At 48.2% G+C, this 20,074-nt stretch overlaps 1 protein-coding gene across 1 annotated transcript in view; it reads left to right on the plus strand.

Annotated features, from left to right (window-relative positions):
* Positions 1 to 20,074, plus strand: part of RFTN1 (raftlin, lipid raft linker 1) — a 161,891-nt gene that overhangs the window by 116,324 nt on the left and 25,493 nt on the right. Inside the window, exons 5-6 of the mRNA XM_004692186.2 lie at positions 896 to 1,099; positions 11,394 to 11,509. Of these exons, the coding sequence (XP_004692243.1) occupies positions 896 to 1,099; positions 11,394 to 11,509 (320 nt within the window). The remainder of the gene's footprint in view (positions 1 to 895; positions 1,100 to 11,393; positions 11,510 to 20,074) is intronic.

Raw genomic sequence — 20,074 nt, forward strand, 5'->3', positions numbered from 1 at the left:
AAAAAAAGATATTTCCTTGAAAGAAGAGTGGAGATCTTCTTACTATCCAAATAGATGTTTTGGGAAGCCAAAGATCATTCCTCTGCGCCTGTGTGAGCAAAGCTTCTTAAGCCAGGGAGCTCTGATTGCTCGACTGAATGAGTCACACAAAAATAGACCTTCAGACTGAGATTGCAGTTCCAGGTATTTGCTCCCAGAGGCTGGTGCTGCTTGAACATGGCCACAGGCACAGGTCAGCTGCTGGTGGTAGAACGTATTGATTTTTGAAGACCCGAGCGATAAATGAAATAATGGAAAGCTCAGCGCTTCTCTCCCAGAGCCTGCCTGGCTGTTATACCAGCTCACCACTCCAGGCAGGAACCCTCATTTACGGGAACGTGCTTATTTTTGCCTATCCATGATGTATTTTTGATGCACTTGATTAAGTATGATGGATTTGGCCCCAGGAAATACCACCATAGTTTATAAATAGTTCCGGGGGTGTACAAGGTTCCTGGAATTACAGCAGTATTTTTGTTTTTATGTACTTTATTATTTTTGTTTAAAAACCAACTCTGGCCCAAGTATGCTTGATTTTTCTTCCAAAACACATCTTGGTGAATTTCTAGAAACGTGCATACTAGGTCTTTCTCTCAAACACTTCCCAGCACAAACAAATCGCAGATCGCAGTTCTTCATTATATCTCACATTTAAAACTGAAGCCCCCCACCCCAACTCAAAGCTCAGCTGTGGAATCATGTTTTATTACTTGGCAACAGTGCAAGCTAACAGTTTACCTTTGATGCTGTTTGTTTTTTAAGGCTTCTCAGCAATTCCACGAGACCCAGCAAGGCAGGATTTTATCATCATCTACCTGACTCCTTCTCTCTCTGCCCCATTTGCAAACCCCAACAGAAATGGAGATCTTCACCCTGTTCAACAGACCCAAGAGCCATCAGAAGTGCCGGCAGTATTACCCGGTCACCATCCCGCTCCGGGTCTCCAAAAATGGCCAGACAGTGAGCAGCTTGGATGCCAACTGGCTGGAGCACATGAGTGACCACTTCCGGAAAGGAGGCGTGCTGGTGAACGCAGTCTTCTACCTAGGCGTCATCGATGGTATGGAAGACCCCGCCCCGGGTGGCCCTAGTCACGTCTGCCTCTCCCTCTTGCCATCTTCACCCATCCACACAGCCTGCCCCATTCAGAAAGCTGCTCAGCTAATAAACATGCAGCCTTTGATTTGTAATTAACACATCTCCAGGAATTTTCCACCGAGCCCATGACCTGTGCTCCCCGGAGACAGCCAGGTAACATCTAAAATGACAGAGACAGGGGAGTTGATTCAGTTTCCTTGATGGTGGCCTCCATCAGTGGTGCTTCTAAAGGCTTTTAAAAAGATGATTCCCCTGGTTTGTTAATTACCCCCTGGGATCATGCGTTCTGAAAGTGCAAATTGTTTGTAGACACTATTACAGTTTGAAGTAGCAGAGGCAGCACCTTGGAATTAACAGCAGGGAATGAAGCGAACAGCCTGTTTTCTGTAAGCTCTGTACACTGTTCCTGGACCTCCTGGCACCCAGTAATGGGTTATCTCGGGGGGACAGGGTTGGGGTACGCCTTGGAGTAGCACTAGTGCTGTGAGCTGTGCTCAGGCAGAGTGAAAGTTGGCCCTCCGTGGGGCAGAGTGTGGAATCGAGGTTCAAGTTCACATGAAGGCAAGTCGCATCACTGGGGTGCCTGGGGGGGCATGCTGGGGAATGGGGCCAGCACGCCAGCATGTGTGGGTCCTCAGGGCTGCTGTCACAGGATTCCGGAGCAAATGAAACGTAACACCAAATTTGCTGATCTAGGCAAATCCTGGCAGGGGGCATCGGCAGCCCCACGTCTTGGTGGTTAAGCAGTTTTTCCCCAAGAATTAGCAGAGTCAGGAACAGCATTTGGATTCGAATGTACGTGCAAGCCTTAAAGTACCAGCCAGCAACCTTAGAGGAGACATCTTAATTCTGGTGGTACGAATTTGAAATCATCCAAAGCCTGAACTTGGCACAGCACAGACGGGTCTTAAGCTTGGGTGCAAATCCGTGTTACTATCTAAATGCTAGCATCCAGTGTTGACATGTTATAGACTAGCAGGAAGCCTTGTGCAATGGGCCACACCATTTGTGGAGAGGATGGATGACATCAGAAAGTTGATTGCTTATTATGAATGCACCCTTTAGAGCAGCAGCATCCAATCAAATGTCCTGCAGTTACCAGAAAGTTCTATATTTGTGCTGCCCAACACAGTAATCCCCAGCCATTCATAGCACTGACCACTTGAAATGTGGCTAGAACGATGGAAGAACTGACTTTTAAGATGTATTTAATTTGCGCAAATTTAAGTATAAATAACCTTAGGTGGCCCATGGCCAGTGCATTCCTAGTGTGTACATTTCATGAGCAGCACTAATGAAGGGTCATTCTGTTCCCTGGAGATGAGGTGGAAAACCTCCTTCCACACAAGGGCCTCTTCCCTGGGTGCCTGCACAGTCCCTGAGATCAAGGACTGCGTGAGCTGTCTTGAGAGGTGCATAAAACACCAGTGGCCTATGTGCTTGGGCTGTCTTGACCCACTGGCATTGGGGGCGATCCGGGAGGAGCCCTCTGACCCCCACTTCCCCACTTCCTGCAGGAACACCCCTAGCATCTAGGGTTGTAGCAACAACAGCTCCTTGATCTCTTCCTGGTGTTCTCAGAAGCTGTCTCGTGTCGTGTGTAGTTTTCCGTTCTCCCCAGCCAACTGCTGGTGAGTTGTACTGACATCTCACAGATGTGCAGAGAGGCACTGAGGTCGCAGCTGTTCCGGCGGCCACTGGTCATTTCTCCCCCACAGAGGGCATCAGAAAGCGTTCTCTTTGTCCCTATTGCCCAAGTGAGAACTTGAGAATCCCCCATGCCATTATCGTTCATTGTCTTTCTGGCTACATGGCCGTCAAGGCTGACTTAACCACCACCTCTCCCGTACCCCATTTTCCAAATTGAGTCCTGAGACACAGATCATTTATAAAGTTTTTAAATTCAAGTTTGACTGGACTGCTTAAAATGCTGTTATATCCTCCCCTGGCTTTGGTTACATTTAATCCCGCTTTTCTGCCTTGAAGACAGAACGTAAAATTCCCCATGGCAAGTTCGACTATGAAGTCCCAAGTCCCTGGAGTCTCTCCCGCCAGCTCAGGGTGGCTCAGAAAGTCTCAGAATAAAGGCAAGTTAAACCCTCTCAAAATTCAAATATGAGGGAGAATGTGACTTGGGAAAAAAATTTGTGGGTCAGGAAGGGCATTTCTGCTCTGGAAAAGACAGGATTTCCATTGGCCAGGGATGAAATGTGCCTATGTTCTTTTCCCAGAGTAAACAACAACAAGAAGAACGCAAGCTCATCATATTTATGGAAAGACCCTCTTTCTAATGAGATTAATTGTGTCCTTAGAAATAAACCTGACAGAGCTCAAAGCATATCTTTAAGCTCTTTGCTATCTGGAAAGGCACCAGTTTTGACTCTGAAATGGAAGCACCAGATCTCAGTACTGATGCTGTCTAGCAGCCACTCATTTTAACCCCATAGTTCAGTCAAGAAACTGAGGCCCAGGGCAAGACCATCACTGCCAAGGCCACCAGCTAGAAAGTAATCAAGAAAAGGGAAGAAAACAATCAGAAAAGGGAAGGGTGTGGGCAGGGAAATGGAACTTAGGGAGGGCAGAAAAGGAAGGAGGTGATTGTGTTTTGAGAGGGTGAGGCCCACAGCAGTGCCTTGCGGGGCGCTGAGGGAGGTGGAGGGGAGCTCCAGGATCGCTCTTCGGGAATCGGCAGGACCGGGGTCCCAGCCGGGAGTGTAGATGAACTCGGCTTGGTCAGATGGCAGACACAGAGAAAAACTCCAGCCAGCGAGACTGAGTCCAGAATCCAGGCTTCTAGAGGGTGGGAGAGGCCTTTCGGAGAAGCCCTCTGCTGAGCTGGTTGCTGGTGAGGGTGAGACGAGGTAGGGCTGGGTGTCCCTGTGTGAGGACCCAGCCTGGAGCCTGGCTTCAGACCACTGGCTGCCAGGCCCACAGAAGCCCAGGGGCCACCACCTTCTCTCCTGGCCTTGCCCTCCCTCCCTCCTTCCTTCCTGCCCCTACTTCCTCCACCCAGTCTCTGCTGTCTCCCCTCGGGGCAGTCCCTCATCTTCATTCAGCCCTGTATTCAAGTGTCTTCCAGGCTTTCAGAAACACCCTTTGCAGCAAGTTGTCCAAACCAAAACCCCGCCCAGACCGAGTCCTCCCCTGCAGGTGCAAGAGCACAGAAGAGCAGTGCTCCGTGGCCGTGGCCAGCCACCAGGACACCTGCCCCAGCTCTCCTATCCCCCGACTCTGCAGGGTCATCTTTGTCTCTAGAAGAGTCATTTTTGTGACCCCAGACTGCTGAGAATAAGCCAGCTTCAAACGACAGAGCGTCCTGCGTTCTGGCCTTGCACGTCGCGTCTCATGAGGCTCTCTCTCTCCCCAGCCTCTGCTTCTTATAAGCTGGGATTTCATCTGAGGCCTCGGTAGATCAAGCATTATGACTAGACTACTTTCCAGATGATACCATGATACCATGTGAGTCATGGGGAGACACATCTCCCATTCCGACCCCATTACAAGGTCATCTTCCCTGGGACTCTCTTGATGCTTTAGGTGCATCAAAGCCCAAATAACATGTGATGTTTCTACCACTCTTTGACGTCTAGCATAATCTGCATTATTGTATGTTTGAAAAATACATACGTGGAAAAATGTACCTATTTTAAAAAATACATGTAGACACATTATTTATACAGACAAGCTGTAAAGCCAGGGTCGGGTCCTACAGGCTGTATTTCTCAGCACCCTTGTGCCTGTACAACCTCCCCTGTGCGCAGAAGATAACCAGCAGAGATTTCTTGATGCTGCTCAGCTATGTAAGTCCTTCTGGAAACTGCAACTTAAAGCAAAGCTATGTGTAACAAAGCAGGTCCTCAAATAACATCACTTCCTCATCGTTATTTCCTTGGGCTTGCTTTTTTGCTCACCCACATTATAGCAAAATGGCATTGCTGAAGGATCTGCTGTGATGCTGAGAGTGGTAAGAGAAGCTGGTGTCGGAGTCTGTCACCAGAACCCTGCAGAGTCGGGAGATAGGAAAGCTGGGATAGGGAGAATGGAAAGGGAGGGAGAGTGAGTTTCCAGGTGCTTCTGAGAGCCAGGGCACCAGAGCACTGCTTCTCCAGGGAAGTTTGGCCTGGTAATAGGCATGGCTTCTATTCCACAGGAGCCACTTAATAAAGTAGGGGGTAGCCTTTCTCTTACATACTTGGTCTTTAAATCAAGTTTCTGTTGCAGTATAAACTGTACAAATCTCAAGGGTTCATCACTCCATGGATTTCCCCAAGGTGAGCACACTCAGGAAATAGAACATGCCAGCCCTCCTCACTCCCCACCCCCTCATGCACTTCTGTCCCCGGAGTAGCCACAGTCCTGCCTCAAATACCACAGATTACCTTGGAACTTGATGCAAACGGAGTAAGCCCTTGGCTTCTGTCATCCTTTGCTTGTGATTCACCCACATCTTACATGGAATTGGAGATGACATGTCAGTATATACAACCTACTCACTTGCAGGTGTGTGTTTTTTTTTCAGATTTATTTATGTAGGCATACAGAACTGGGGTACAGCCTGGTTACGTGTGGGCACAACCTGTGTGCTCATAGTTAGGCCCTTGGTGGTGCCCGTCCTGGATCCAAGATGGCACTGTGAGAGCCATGTAGCCCTGAGGAGAAGGAGCCCTTTGGGAGCCATGGACACCTGTTGTGCCCACTGCCCCAGTGTGGACAATGAATCTGCTAGTCTAATCTGCTCAAAGGAGAATAATAATGTTTTGTTGAGGCCCCACAAGAGTACAGCACTTACGGGGTACACTTGTCTTGGGGTACATGTGCAGGCTAGATTTCAGAGAACAGCCCTGAGGGGACCCTGAAGGGGAGCTTGCTGGATAGTCTTAATGTCCCCAAGACCGCACGGAAAGAGCAGTTGCCTGGTAGAATTTACCTCTTGGGAGAAGAGGGTAAATCTCTTTCCACACCCTTCTTGTAAATCATAAGCTGGGAATGTTAAGGTGGCCTTTTGCCCAAAGACCAGCATCAAATATTTATACTACAACAAGGCAAATGGCTTTCTGTGCACAGTAGGGAAGCATCTTTACTTTAATAAAAAATGCAGTGATAATGGAATGTTTTCCATAGATGGAGGCGATTTAACCTTTTCACATCTGGAGCCTTCACTCCAAGATAGATCTATTTATACCCAGCTCAGTGCACATTACAGTGAGGCTGAGTTGTGAAGGTAATAAGGAGATGGGGGTGGACGAGGCCGTCAAAACAAGAAGCTCTTTAAAAGCCCAGCTGTCTGCTCTCTGTGGTTCATCGACTTCTTTGCTGTTACAGATGACCAAATTTTGACAGCCGTTCTAAACTTGCTTCGTAGTTAAGTAGGTGAATCAGCACTCTGGAATAGCAGAGAATAGGCTGAGGGGCTGGAAGGCAGGCATTGGGTGAGAGCAGATGGCAAATTAGGACGTGGCTGGAGCTGACTCTACCCCTCTCCCCACTGACTGCACAGCCCCTGCCCAGACCTGTGACCCAGGAAGTAGGAGGAGAATTAGGAGACCTGGGAGACAAAGTCTGGGTGGTTGGGGATATCGCCTCTCTGTCTTCCTTGTGGACCTCAGCTCTGCCAGCTCCCGCTGTTCGCAGGCCTAGCACTGTCAGATGGCCCATGTCGAATAGGACACCTAATATTTAAAGTGCACAGTGGGTATGTTCAAAGGGCTTACAAGTTTTCTCTTGAAACTTTGGAAATGAGATGTAACATGTTTTTGTAGCAGCGTCCAGGGAAGTTGGGCTGTGTTATGTTCTGAAGGAATCATCAAGTATTTTCTGGCTGTCGGCATCCCCATTCAGCACTTGGGAAAGCCTTATTCAGAGGGGTTCCCTAGGGCATCCCTGCTGCAACCGGGACTCCAGTTGGGACTGTATTACCCAGAACACTAAAAGTGAGCTAAACTGTATGGTCCATGCTTGTCCTGCACCTCGAAACATCAATGCATCTGAAGGAAGATCAGTCCTGTTTTTCTCTTGCATAAACTTACGTCACTTACGTAAACTTTCTCTTAGGAAGACTTTGAACAAACACTTGGCAAAATCTTTTTAGCAGACGAGGAGGCAAGGTTGGTACCTTACAAAGGTAGTAACAGCTTTTTAATATAAGAAATAAATAAGAAACTGTTGACTTACGCCAGGGATCTCACTTGGAATAGAATGTTAGTTCAGTTTGGGATAACATTGGATTAAGACTGCTGTGCCCAGGAATTGTCCTCGCAGCTTGATTTTTGGAGCTGGGCAGACATCTCGATCATTCTGGAATAATCAGGAATACCCTGAGGCCAAGCACTGGTCTCATGTCCCAGTTCAGGTTGTAGTAGTCAGTTGTGAGCACATGAGGCTGCATAACAAATGCCCCCAGAACCTGGTGACTAGAAACCGTCATTATTTGCTCCTGTCTATTTGCCAGTTGGCTGGATCAGCCCTCTGGAGGCAGCATTGCTGATGTCAACTGGGCTTAAAAGCTTGGGGGTCTGGGCCCTCCCTGGTGGCGCAGCGGGTTAAAGCACAGCACTAAGAAGCTAAAGCCACTTCAGCAAGAGTTCAATCCCTGCCTGCCCCGGAGGTGACCGCATGGTGCAGCAGACCTCTCCTGGCCTGCCCGCTGCTCCCCTCAGCAGTGTACTTCATCAGTCAGCCTGTTCTGCTCTCCTCTGTCTCTGGTGAATCCTCCCACCACTCCTGCGTCTCTGATCTGTACCCCAGTTCTGTGTGCATAAATAAATAAATCTTTAAAAAAAAAGTTTGGGGGTCCACTGAGCTGAGCTAGCCTGCCGTGGGCAGCTCAGCCCTGTCATTCATCTTCCTGGCACCAGCTGGCTCTCTGGGGAGTGTCCTTTCAGAGTGGCCACAGAGAAAGAGGTCATCAGCACAATGGGCTGTTCAAACCTCTGTTGGACCTCTGTTCAAACCTCTGCATCCTCCAGTATGATCCCACGGGTCACGAAAGTCCCTGGATAAGCCCCTCGTTGGCGGGTCTCTCCACCGGCTGTAGGCCCCTAGGGCTGGTTTGTGTCATTAGTTCTGTCTTCTGCTCAGGCCAGGAACTGCTCAGTCCCACCCTGGACTCCTCTCTCAAAAATAGCCAACTCCCCTTCATCTGCTCTGTGTCATTATAGCTCATCACCTCTGGCGTAATGCTGGTTCATCCCTCCCCCACACTGAAGAGTGAGCCCCAGGGGAGGGGGGGCAGCTCTGCCTTGTCTTGCAGCTGCTTAAACTGCAGGGACCCCCCACCTCCCAGTACCAGGCACCTCTGAGGTGCTCCCTCGTGCTGGGAGGAGTGGGTGAATGTCCAGAGGCTTCCTGTGTGCATTTGAATGTTTCCAGAACCTCACTGTTCCTCCTCCTGAGATCTCACGTTCCACTTTCAGGCTACCCTAGGAAGGATTTTTCGTTATCTAGGGCACACATTTTCTATAGTATATTCCAGGAATTTATTACAGAAATTTCTCAAATCCCCCCACCCCCGCATTTCCAAAAGTCTAGTTCTGCTTTCAAGATCCATGTAGAAGAGATGAAAGGAAAATTTGTCTGTGGTGTCGAAGTGCGGTCCTCTTTGTTGTATTGTTAAAGAGAAGTATGCTGTATCAACTCTTGTATTAACGTAGTAGAAAACAAACCCCCCAAATCAAATTGTAGTTTACTGGCATATAATAAAATTATACACAGCTTTACTAGCATTTTCTGGCATTTGTCTGTTAACCTTTCCCACATAAAGATTCACATGCCCTGTACACAGTAGACTTGTACCCTAGTTCCTTAATATTGTCGCTAAAGCATTTCTCTGAATCGTTAAACTTCTATGTTGTTTTACCTTAGGGGACAATGTAGGAATTCGTTGTATGAAAATTTCCTTACTTAACTTGCTGGATTGTTGGACACTTAGTCTACTTATATTTTAAAGTAAATGGATAATGCTAGCGGATAAGCATTTGACAGCCATGATGGCTACCAACTTGGGTTAGACCACAAGAAGTAGGATTTTGGGGGGAAAGAGGATGAACTTTGTCTCAGGCTCTTGGGATATGTTAAATGCCTCCCGGGAAAAAGGTGCAGTGCTAATTCCCTTAAGCTCCATCAGCTTTCCCATCTCACCACACCCTTGCCAGCAAAAGGCTTTTTCTTCTCAAAAGTTGCCAATTTTTTTTTTCAATATTCGCCTTAGAGGGCGAGTGAGAGAGAAAAGTCGGCAGTGAGTTAATCAATTAGCTGCTGGTCCTTTGCCTATTGCTAGATGTGTTGGTGTTTTCAACTCTTGATTTGTAAAAGCATTTTATACATATAAAACATTAAGCTGAATCATATATTTTATTTGTGTTTGTTATTACAATTAATGTTATTGATGGCTTTTTGATTTTGTTCACGAGGTCTGTTGGAAGACAGAGGCTAAAGATGGTTATGTATTTCTAAGTTAGTCTTTTTCCTTGTGATTTTTGGAAAAAAAAACAGTTTCTGAACTCCACTGTGATTTGGAGAACGTTCTGGACTTGTTTCCTTTCCTTTCTTGAAGAAAAGTATCACATTATGTGAGTAATCCTTTTAAAGCCAGAATAGTATAGCATTAAACACATTTTTTAAAAGATTTGTTTATTTGTGCATACAGAACTGGGGTACAGGCCAGAGGTGTGGGGGGTAAGAGGATTCACCAGAGACAAAGAGGGGAGAAGAATAGGCCGACTGCGAAGTACACTGCTGAGGGGAGCAGCGGGCAGGTCAGGAGAGGTCTGCCGTGCCATGTGGGTCACCTCCAGGGCCAGGAATTGAACTCGTGCTAAAGTGGCTTTAGCTTCTCAGTGCTGTGCTTTAACCCACTGCGCCACCAGGAAGGGCCCTAAACACACATTTTATGTGTTTTCATCTGCTCAGGCTCCCACAGCCCTAACAAGTGGACAGACTCACTCAGTGCCTGAAACCACAGACATTTCTCTCTTTTCCTAGTCCAGCAAGACCAGGGTCAACGTGAAGAGGCTGGAGAGTTTGGTTTCTGGAGAGACCTCCCTGACTCAGACAGGACAGCTGCCTCTCCCTGTGTCCACACAGGACTTTCCTAAGTGTAGGGGAGGGCTGGAGTCTTTGGTGTCTCTTCCTCTTCTTATAAGGACATTAGTCCTGACAGATTAGGGCCAGCCTACATGACCTCACTGGGCCATATTTAATCCCCAGACCCCTGTCTCTAAATACAGTCCTGTTGGGGGCTTGAACTTCAAAATAGTAGCATGGAGGGATGCAATTCAACCCGTAAGAGTGACTGAGCAGTAATTTGTAGATCAGTCTAGGGGCTGGGCGGGACTCTGCTGTAGCCCCATTTCACAGGTGAAAGGGTTCACATAGCTTTTCACGAGAGAGAGTGACCCAAAACAGCTACTGAGTCCAGTCCTCTTCCCATAGTCTCTAAACCATAGTGAATCTAGAGCATGTAGGAGCCATCAACCAGGAGAAAAAAAAAAAAAAGAGAGGATGTGTGTGTGTGTGTGTGTGTGTGTCTGTCTGTCTGTCTGTGCAGAAAGTGCTTCCCTTCATATTTTCTGCGGGGGCGGAATTTCCTTCACCCCTTATTGCTTAAACGGGTTCTTGCATCATACTCTATACTGGACGCACGTGTGTTGAATTGTACAGAAGTCAGACCCCGGTATATCGATGGGAAATATATCCAGAGGTAGCTCATTTGGGAAACGTCCTCCTTCCCCCAGATTCTGCCTCTTGACAAGAGCTTCCTGGAGTGCTGTCGGCCCAGAAGCCCCTATCATATGAACTTTAAGAACCCACACATCCAGAATGCGCCTGACAAGCTCAGATCTGGTGTGTTATATATCTGTCCTCACTTAAAAAAAAAAAAAACCTCTTTCACCTAAATATAGTTTTCTTCTAAAAACTGTCTCTAAATGACTGTGTTTTACCCTGAATAAGTTCTCCCCAGTGCATCCTGACGTTGGAGCGTGAAAAGGAAGGTAAACGCGTGAAATCAAATGGTGATTGCTAACAATGAAATTTGGGCTCATAAAATCAAGGATATTATTCAAAACTGCGAGGTAAATTAGTCTCATTCATTCTGATGGGGCTACACTCTATGGCTGTGTGTGCCTTCTTTAATTAACATGCTGAAAAGATGTTCTGATTGGGATTATTAATGAATGCAGTGAAAATTTTTGCTGCTTGTAAGGCTTCTGCCACAGACGGCTTACAACCCCCCCCCCCCGCCCCTTCTCTTTCCACAGATTCCTTACACGGCTTGACAGATGGAGTATTCATCTTTGAGGCTGTTTCCACAGAAGATAGCAAAACCATGCAGGGCTATGATGCTATTGTTGTCGAACAATGGACTGTCCTGGAAGTGAGTGAGATTGGCAGGGGCTGGGCTTTTGTTTGGACGGGGAATGTTTTATCTGCTTGCTCCATCTCACCGAGGGGCTGATGGCTGTAGCTTTCCTCTAAAAGGCGGGGTGACTTGGGTAGCCCCGTGAGGATGCCTTTCGTCCTGTCATGCCCCCTCCTCTCTCACTCCTCCCCCCAACTTACAGGGGTGAGTTCCCACTTTCCTCTTTGTAAGAAAAACACTGCTGGATCATTGGGTGGAAAAGATTCTTCTTTCATTTGCAATGTAACTAAAAATTCCATGTGGCATAAATGGGGGGAACTTTGAGTGGCTTCATTGTTTCTGGAGTTAGACTCCATGACTCCCTTTGTGAGGTGTCCTTAGTAGGAACTGGGGTATTCTTAGGAAGAATAAGAATGTGTGCACATGAACCCAATCTTCACATGAGCCACAAGGTAAATACAGTGATGCCCCGATTTTGTGGATGAGGAAACTGAGATCGGGGCACCGGCCCAAGATTACCCATGGGGTCCTCAAGGATGTCTTTGAGAAACACTGATCCACAAAGCCACCAAATTGCTGAGGACAGTTCCCCTGGGAGTTTGGGTGAAGGTTGACTTATTTCTGAGATTTACCGGGGTGCCCCTTAAAGGTGTTTCTCTGGCATTGGAAGCGGGAACATTGTAACACTAGTCTCCTGTCTGCCCAGCATCTGGGGTGTAAAGGGAGAAGCTATTTGAACAGAGGACTTGATTTGAGGTTTTAGAGGAACACTGAGTTGGCATCACTTTGGGGAAGAGGGGAGCCCTGCCAAACTGGACTCTCTGAGCTGAAATAAGCCAGATGAGGGTGCAGCTCTTTGTAAGAGTGAGGGGTGCCAAGCATCGCTGGACATCGTGCCTTGCAGCACTTCAAAACTGCAGCCCAGAGGTGATGCCCTCACCTGACCACTGGGGGGCGTGCTGGGTGCCCCAAGGGCTCCTTCATTACAAGATGAAGTAGTTCTGGGGACAGGCCTGCATCTGAGCAGGGCAGAGGGGAGATCTGGGGAGGGGGTGGGGCGGGAGTAACTGCAAGAATGGCAGCAACAGAGTCCACTGAAAACCACAGTAATAGAAACAGCAAAAGCAGGGACAGCCTCAGGCCGGTGAGGGTGGGGCTGTGAACTTGTGTGTAAGGAAAGTCAAAGCAGATGATGCGATGGCATCAGGTTCCTCCTGTTGCTTCTGCCTGACCATGGACCAGGGGACATGCACACCTCTTAGGAAGTGTGGGGCAAAGGAAGAGGAGGCTCCGTGCACAGACCCACATGGGCCAGCCTGTGCCTGCTGGGGTCCCTGAACTTCTTCAAGTTAAGATGGGGCCCCGCCCCTGCACTGCAGCTCCAGGTGGTAGAGAGATGGGAGACGACAGGCGCAGAACTTGGAGATGACAAGGCCTGGTGGAAACAGGCCCGTACTTGTGGCTGAGCAGCCCGCAGCCATCAACACCCAGTCTGCTCATAGCACTTGAGTAGCACAGCAATGATCAGGGCTGCAGCGGAAACACGCCTGCACAGAAGCCGTGGCGGGCCACGGGACGTGTGTAGTCTCCTGCTGTCTGCACATTAAGGTGCTCATTAAGGGAAGACTTTTCTGGCTTCCCCAAAGGAAGATGACTCGATGGCACTGATCGAAAATCATTTTACTTTATTTTATTTTTATTTTTTAAAGATTTATTTATTCATACAGAACTGGGGTACAGGCCAGAGATGCGGAGGGTGAGAGGACTCACCAGGGACAGAGTGGAGAGCAGAACAGGCAGATCCATGAAGTACACTGCTGAGGGGAGCAGCGTGCGGGTCAGGAGGGGTCTGCCACGCCATGTGGTCACCTCCAGGGCAGGAGGGGATCGAACTCATGCGGAAGTGGCTTAAGCTTCTTAGTGCTGTGCTCTAACCCCCTGCGCCACCAGGGAGGGACCCATTTTATTTTTTGAAGCTATTTTTATTTACACACACAGAACTGAGGTACAGGCCAGAGGTGTGGGAGTTTGGATGGGGGTGGGTGAGAGGATTCACCAGGCAGAGTGGGAAGCAGAATAGATGGAAACACACTGCTGAGGGGAGCAATGGGTGGGACAGAAGAGTCTGTTTTGCCATGTGGGTCAGCTCCCTGGCAGGAGATTGAACTCGTGCTGCAGGGGCTGCGATATCTTCATAGTGCTGTGCTTAACCCCTGGTGCCATCAGGGAGGCCCTGAAAGCATTTTTCAAAGCGGTTCTCAACATGTGCCAGGACCGGCAGCATCAACATTCCCTGGGAAGTTGTTAGAAATGCAGAATCTGGGCCCCACCCGGACCTACTGAATCAGAAACTCTGGGGCTGAGCCCTGTGTCCATGTTTTCACAAGTCCTCCAGGGGGTCTGATGCACCCGGGTTTAATAACCAGTGTCTACAGGAACAGGGGTGATGGCGAGAGCCCCTCAATCATTTGTCTCTCCTTAGCCTTTGAAATCAGCGGTGACTTTGCGGGTAGCTGTAGTGAGCACCTATTGTAAATCACACTGGTGGGAGAGAGGAGGTTACAAATGAATCCAAGGGTGTTGTTGTTTTTTTAATAAAAAAAAAAAGTTCAATTTATGGGTTAAAAGTTAGGTTGGAAAAGACTCACAGTGATACAGAACTGCCTGGCTGTGCAGATTGGTTTCCCCGAGGGTTACTTATCAGCTCTCTCTCTTCCTCAGATATTTGAACAGTTCCCCACCTCACCTCCTATTTTTATGCATTAATCTATTGGGTGACACTCGTTTTTGATTTTCCTTCGCACGCACACACACACGTCAGGAATGTTTGGGGTTTCCTCCAGAATCATGCACAGGAAGAAGGGTATTAAAGACTTGGGTGAGCCTAGTGGTGCCCCCTAACTTCCAGAGCTGATCCCACATGTCCTGGCCTTTTTCTTATTCAGTAACAGATTCCGTCAGGCGCTGGGAGGTTTACACCATGGGAATTGGCAAGTGGCAGAAACCAGGGATTCCTATCCAAGCGCCTGGAGAGCTGGTTGAAGGCACCTATCAGGACACCGCTGGATGGGTCATTATTTCATCACAGGCCAACATGATGCACAGGTGTGGCTGACAGCCATTCAGGCAGAAACAGGATTTCTTAATTTTCATGATGAGCAAGATGGCGGATCAGTGGTTTTGCTGTTGCTCACCAGTATTCTGGGTGCGAGTCTTCAGTCTAACTCTTCCCTCTGACATCTTTAGTTGCTAAGTCCACAGTAGAAGCAGGCCCCTCCATTTTTATCATTCTCAGCCTCCGAGGTTGCCATCTCTCAAGGGCCAAAGGAGGAAGATCTCTCTGGTGAGACTTTGTCCCTTGGTCTATGAGTTTGTCTTCTTTGCAACTTCTGTAGGCAGCTTTCATGTGTCACCCATCCATCACCTCCTCCAGGAAGCCTCTTAGACTCCTTCTGGGTTCAACACCCTTCCTCTGTTCCCATAATTCTCTGTGCAAAAGCCTATCAGTGCACCTATTACTCTCACTGTAATTTATTTACTCACCTTCCACCCTTCCTCTGAGTTTCTAGCCTGAGGCTGTTCATCTTTGTCCTCCAAGGCACCCATACTCACTTCCTGAATTAGGTTGAAGGCCTTTGGTTTGGTTCAAACCAAGGGTAGACCAGAGCTTCTCAAAACTGAGCTTGCATCATAATTTCCTGGAGAGCTTTTTCAAACACAGATATGCACGCCCTGGAGTCAGCTCACTGAGAATCACTGCCTTAGGAACACGTGTATGCAGCTGTGCCCATCACAGTCCAGTGTGTCCAGTCCAGAGCAGAATCCCACAGCTCAGCTCTTTGAAGAGGCTCCCTAAGATCCTGATTTCCAGCCCCAGAGAGCCCCTCTCCTCTTGCCCGCCCCCTGGCTCCCCGGGTGTGTGAGCTTGAACAGTTCCTTCACCCCTGCACCCAGCTGTCTCCTATCTTCACCACTCTTTTGGCCTCTGAGAAGCATTTTTCCAGCATTGGCCCTAGGCAGATCCTTCCTGGCTCTTCTGGCAATCACTGTCCTTCCAGGCCAGCCATGACCTCAGAACATCTCCAGCTCGCTGCTTCTCTTTCCTCACAGTTGAAACTCATTTGCCATTCTCCTGCCTCTATACTCCCATGTATATTAATGGCCTGGCTCTGTGCAGCTGACCATTAGATTCACCACCTCTCCCTGGCTCCCATTTCTCTCCATACACACACACACACTCATGCGCACAGTCTCACAAGGAAACCTCACAGCGCTGCAAAAAGTGAAGTGCGTTGGAGGGAGGACACACACTTGAAGAATGTGGCCTGGGCGTGCTTCCTGGCCCCTAACTCCCAGCTGAGGAACTGTGTGAAAAGTACACTTGTTTTCCTACTTTTGAATTGTGCACATGGGGACACTGAAAAGAACCTCGCAAGTTATTGGGAATTAAAAGAAATACTAATAAGTCATGAATGTCCTGCACATCTGGTCAGTAAGTAGCACTTTTATTAGTCACCTGGTATCATCAGTTAGGAAAACCCTACCCCCATGGGCTGAGTCTGATTCTGACAGCACAGCAGAGGCTGGGCTAGGGTGGAAAATGGGAGCCAGGGACAAATCATTACATTTTCTCACTTGGAAACTTACACTGTAACATTCGAGGCTGTTGTGAGTAGGATAAAAGTCCACCCATGGGGCATTTATAAGGGTATTTTTAAAAATTTCTTTGAGTTTACAATCCAGGGTATGCGTAGGAAGGATAAATCTTTGACAGGAAAGGGCCCGCGACAGACAGGAGGTCAGAGCTAGAGCCAGACTGTCATCTCCTGCATAGGCTTGGCCCGATGGCCATCAGGGTGTCTAGGCCAAGGGTGCCCCTTCCCCATCTTCGTCCCTCTCCTGGATTGCCTTCCTGCCCCTCAGTGCTGTTTGCGAGGTTTGCTGTCAGAACAGGACATAAGACCGCGATATGGTCAGGGTTTAGCATTAGGTCTAGGGTTAGGGCTAGGGTTAGGGTTTAGGGTTCGGGTACTTGCAGCGGATGCAAATGCAAGTTACGGTGGCTGGTGGGCTTACTGAGAAAGTCAGTGAACCGAAAAAGCATCCTCCTGTCTGACACACTTCCCTTTCATGTAAAATATGTAAATATGCACACATTTGCCAATCTTTGATGGAGTTTGGAGCCTGCTGATGGGAACTGTGCACCATCTTCGTCGTACAAACCACATCCACAGTGTGTTACCACCAAGGCCCGGCCCCAGTTTCCTGGAAGCATAGCAGAGGGCTCTGACTGCAGAATCCTGTTGTAGTTTTTCTACTCTTGGCCAGTTTTCCTCCCACCTATGATTCGGTTGTTGTTTTTCAGCCACTGTCCTTGGCCAGTTCTTTTTAAACATTCGAGTTTTCCTAAAACAGCTTCTTTTGCATTTAATCAAAATCAGCTTAAATTATTTGCATTAAGATACACGAGTATGATAACGGGGCTAAGTGACCCTAATCGTCTGGGGGCACCTAGGACTCACCTCCCTCTGCTAGTGGCTGGGATCGAAGCCCACTGCCTGCAAGCACTTGATGACCCTGAAGCTGAACTCACACTTCTGCTCATCCAGTCTTGACTGAATCTGTCCCGGGCCACCCACTGCCCAAGCCGCTCTCTCCAATCCTGCCTGTGCCCCCATCTGTTGCTGCGTTGACTTACTCATCATCTCGTCTATTAGCCACTCATGTCCCCACCCTGAGATCCAGCTGAAGATGATTATATCATCCTGCATTAGAGAGTTTATCTCAGTTTTGGCCTCTGAATGTTTCTCCACAGGGTGACTTCTGTCTGATCACAGTGTCACCCTGACTCATGGAGGACACCATGGCCCTCGGGGATGCGATGGGCAACTCTCTTTCTGTCTCCAGTGTCCCCACCCCCACCAAATGTCCCTATTGTCCCCCATTCTTACCATTCTTACCCCTACAGAAATCACAAGAGGCTCAGTAAGATGCTTCTCTAATGCGAATCCACTCTGGGCACCCCCACCCGAACCTAGCCCATAACCCCGGGGAGTGGGAGTGGGATGGGCCCAGTGGGATGGGCCCGTTTGCTCTGCACGAATGTCTGTAGGCTTCTGGGACAATCTTTTGTTTCTCGGGGTCCCCAGCCTTCTCTTTAACAATCCAAGCTAGGATTTGCCAAGGAATGGTATCCATTTCTACGATTTCTAGAATTCACCACCTTCTGCTCTGATAAGGGAGCCAATATTTGTTCTTTTTAAACCATCTGGCATTTATTTCATTGCCACAGTTTCTCCAAGATAATTATTTTGGTTCTGAGAGCGTAGCCTTTGGTGCCAAAGTCAGCAGTTTTCTGCCTTTTTTCCCTGTGATACAGAAGATTCTCCCTCAAATGATCATCTCCAGGAAAGGACCAGGATTGGCAACCAGGCTGTGATTCTGTCCTTTTCCAGCCCCAGCAATCCCAGCACAGAGGGGTTTGCCAGGTGTCGGGATCACCTGAGACCTGCGCCAGCAGCTCTCGGCCCCTGATCAAGCTCCTTATGTCACACCTCAGCTCCAAGAGCACCTTTCCCTTAAAATCTAACTCAGCTAGGCTGGATGCATTTAGGTTGATTATTAAAAATGTTGAGTTTACTTTGGTTGGCAGGTTGCCAACACCTGTTACAGTTTTTAAGTGCTCCTACCTACCCATGACTCAGCAAGTCCCTACCTCACAGCCATTCCTTCAAGAGAAACAAGAGCATTTGCTCACAAAAGGCAGACGCAAGGACACTCTTTCAGGATTATTAGTAATAAAAGAAAGCAAACAATGCCTGTACCCAGCAGGGGAAGAGTAGGTAAATAAAAGAAGGCACATCCCTAATAAGGAAGTGCTCATCTGGTTAAACGCCAGTCTAATTAGTGCCATGAAGGTATTTTTTCACTGTGATGAATGCCCAAATCAGTTCCTTGAGGAAGCAGATTGCATATCCTCAGTACTGGTGTTACAGGACACCCCAGTGTGAACTGGGTTGCCTGTCTGTGGGTCCTCACCCGTGCACTTACGATTCAATCGTATTACGGACACACTCAAAAAGGTTCAATAATAGATTTATTTACAAGAAGAAAGGTAAAGGAATAACCCAGGGAAAAAGAGAGAGAAATACAAGTTAAGCTAGGATGTCCTACCAGCTCTGCTGACTTGGACTCCACCTATATGCTGAAACCCGATCGAGAGCCAAAACGACCAGCCGCGAACCACCAGGCCAAGTGCCCCCAGAGCCCACATGTCTGATTTTATCCTGACCTGACTGCTCAGCTCCGCCCTCATGTCCAGTGTGCTTCTCCTTGTCATTGAGGGGATTAATAGTTCCAGTATCTGGAGTGGGGGTGGAGTCCATGAAACCTGTACCTGTTAGACTGGGGGTGGGCCTGGTTGAATCAGTTGAGGGCCTGAGAGTCAGCCTGACTTACAGACTTGGACTTGCCAGGCCCCACTGTCACATGAGCCAAATCCTCAAAATAAAGCTGTCAGTGTAGACAAAAAGGTATTAGTGACGATCGTAGGTGTGGATTGCAGATTTAGGTGCAGGGCCTAGCTGTATCTCTGCAGCATCTCTGTCTCTGTACTTCGATCCGTGTCACGCTTTTCAGTTCTATTCCTCAGGAAACCCTAAATGATGTGGGGTAAGTCACAAAGCAACATGATGGGTTTTTATGGGGATATGTAGAGGCAGGATTCTCCTTCAAGGTCTAGAAGACCACCGACCAACATGGTCATGGTGATATATGTGAGTGGGAAGTGCAAGGTGATCATACCTGTAATATTTCCATTTATAGGCAAAGAAGTACTTGGATAACTAGAAATTAATTTTTAGAAGACAATTAATTATGTCTCACCAGTCTGTCTCCTCCCAGATGTTCGATACACTTGTTTTCTTCTTATGGGGGAAAAAAAAATTTGAATAATGGCACTTTCTGGTGTCTAACAAATTTTTGTCCCGCTCTTTGCTACATGCATATAGGTGTTATGTGTGTGTGTGTGTGTGTGTGTGTGTATTTAGTTGTGCACTCATCGTCTCATTCTGGATTTGATCTTTTCCCTCCTTTGGGGGGTTTGCCTCACTTTGGTCACTGTCTCTGGAGGGCCAGGTACCCCGCTTCTGTCCTTGTTAATCCACACTCATCAGGCTCTGCAGACTCACTGATTTCCTAGTCTCCTGCTCTCTAGACCACAGCTCCTCCAGGGGCTTCTTCCCCTCCAGCATCTCCTGCCAAAGGGCCTTAGAGAACCTCCACCTGAACTCGTTTCGTGCAGCCAAGTACAGTGGATTCAACAGTAGGGGTCTTTCATCTCACTGAGTGGGCAGTCTGGAGGAACATGGGGTGATGGCTGAACTTTTTCAGAGGAGCAAGGACATCCTCTAGGACCTGAATTGTGGTCTGCGTGTGTCTGCCACATTTCTCTTTGTGATCCTGGTCACAAGGGGGGCCAGAGCATCTAAGCATCTCTTGTGAACAAGATGACAACTGGGAAAAATTGGGACACGTTCTTTTTTAAGTAAAACCTTTCCCAGATGCTCCCAAGCAGAGTTC

This window comes from Condylura cristata, unplaced genomic scaffold (assembly GCF_000260355.1).
Source record: "Condylura cristata isolate star-nosed mole 26May11 unplaced genomic scaffold, ConCri1.0 scaffold00033, whole genome shotgun sequence".
In the NCBI taxonomy this organism is placed as follows: Eukaryota; Metazoa; Chordata; class Mammalia; order Eulipotyphla; family Talpidae; genus Condylura; species Condylura cristata.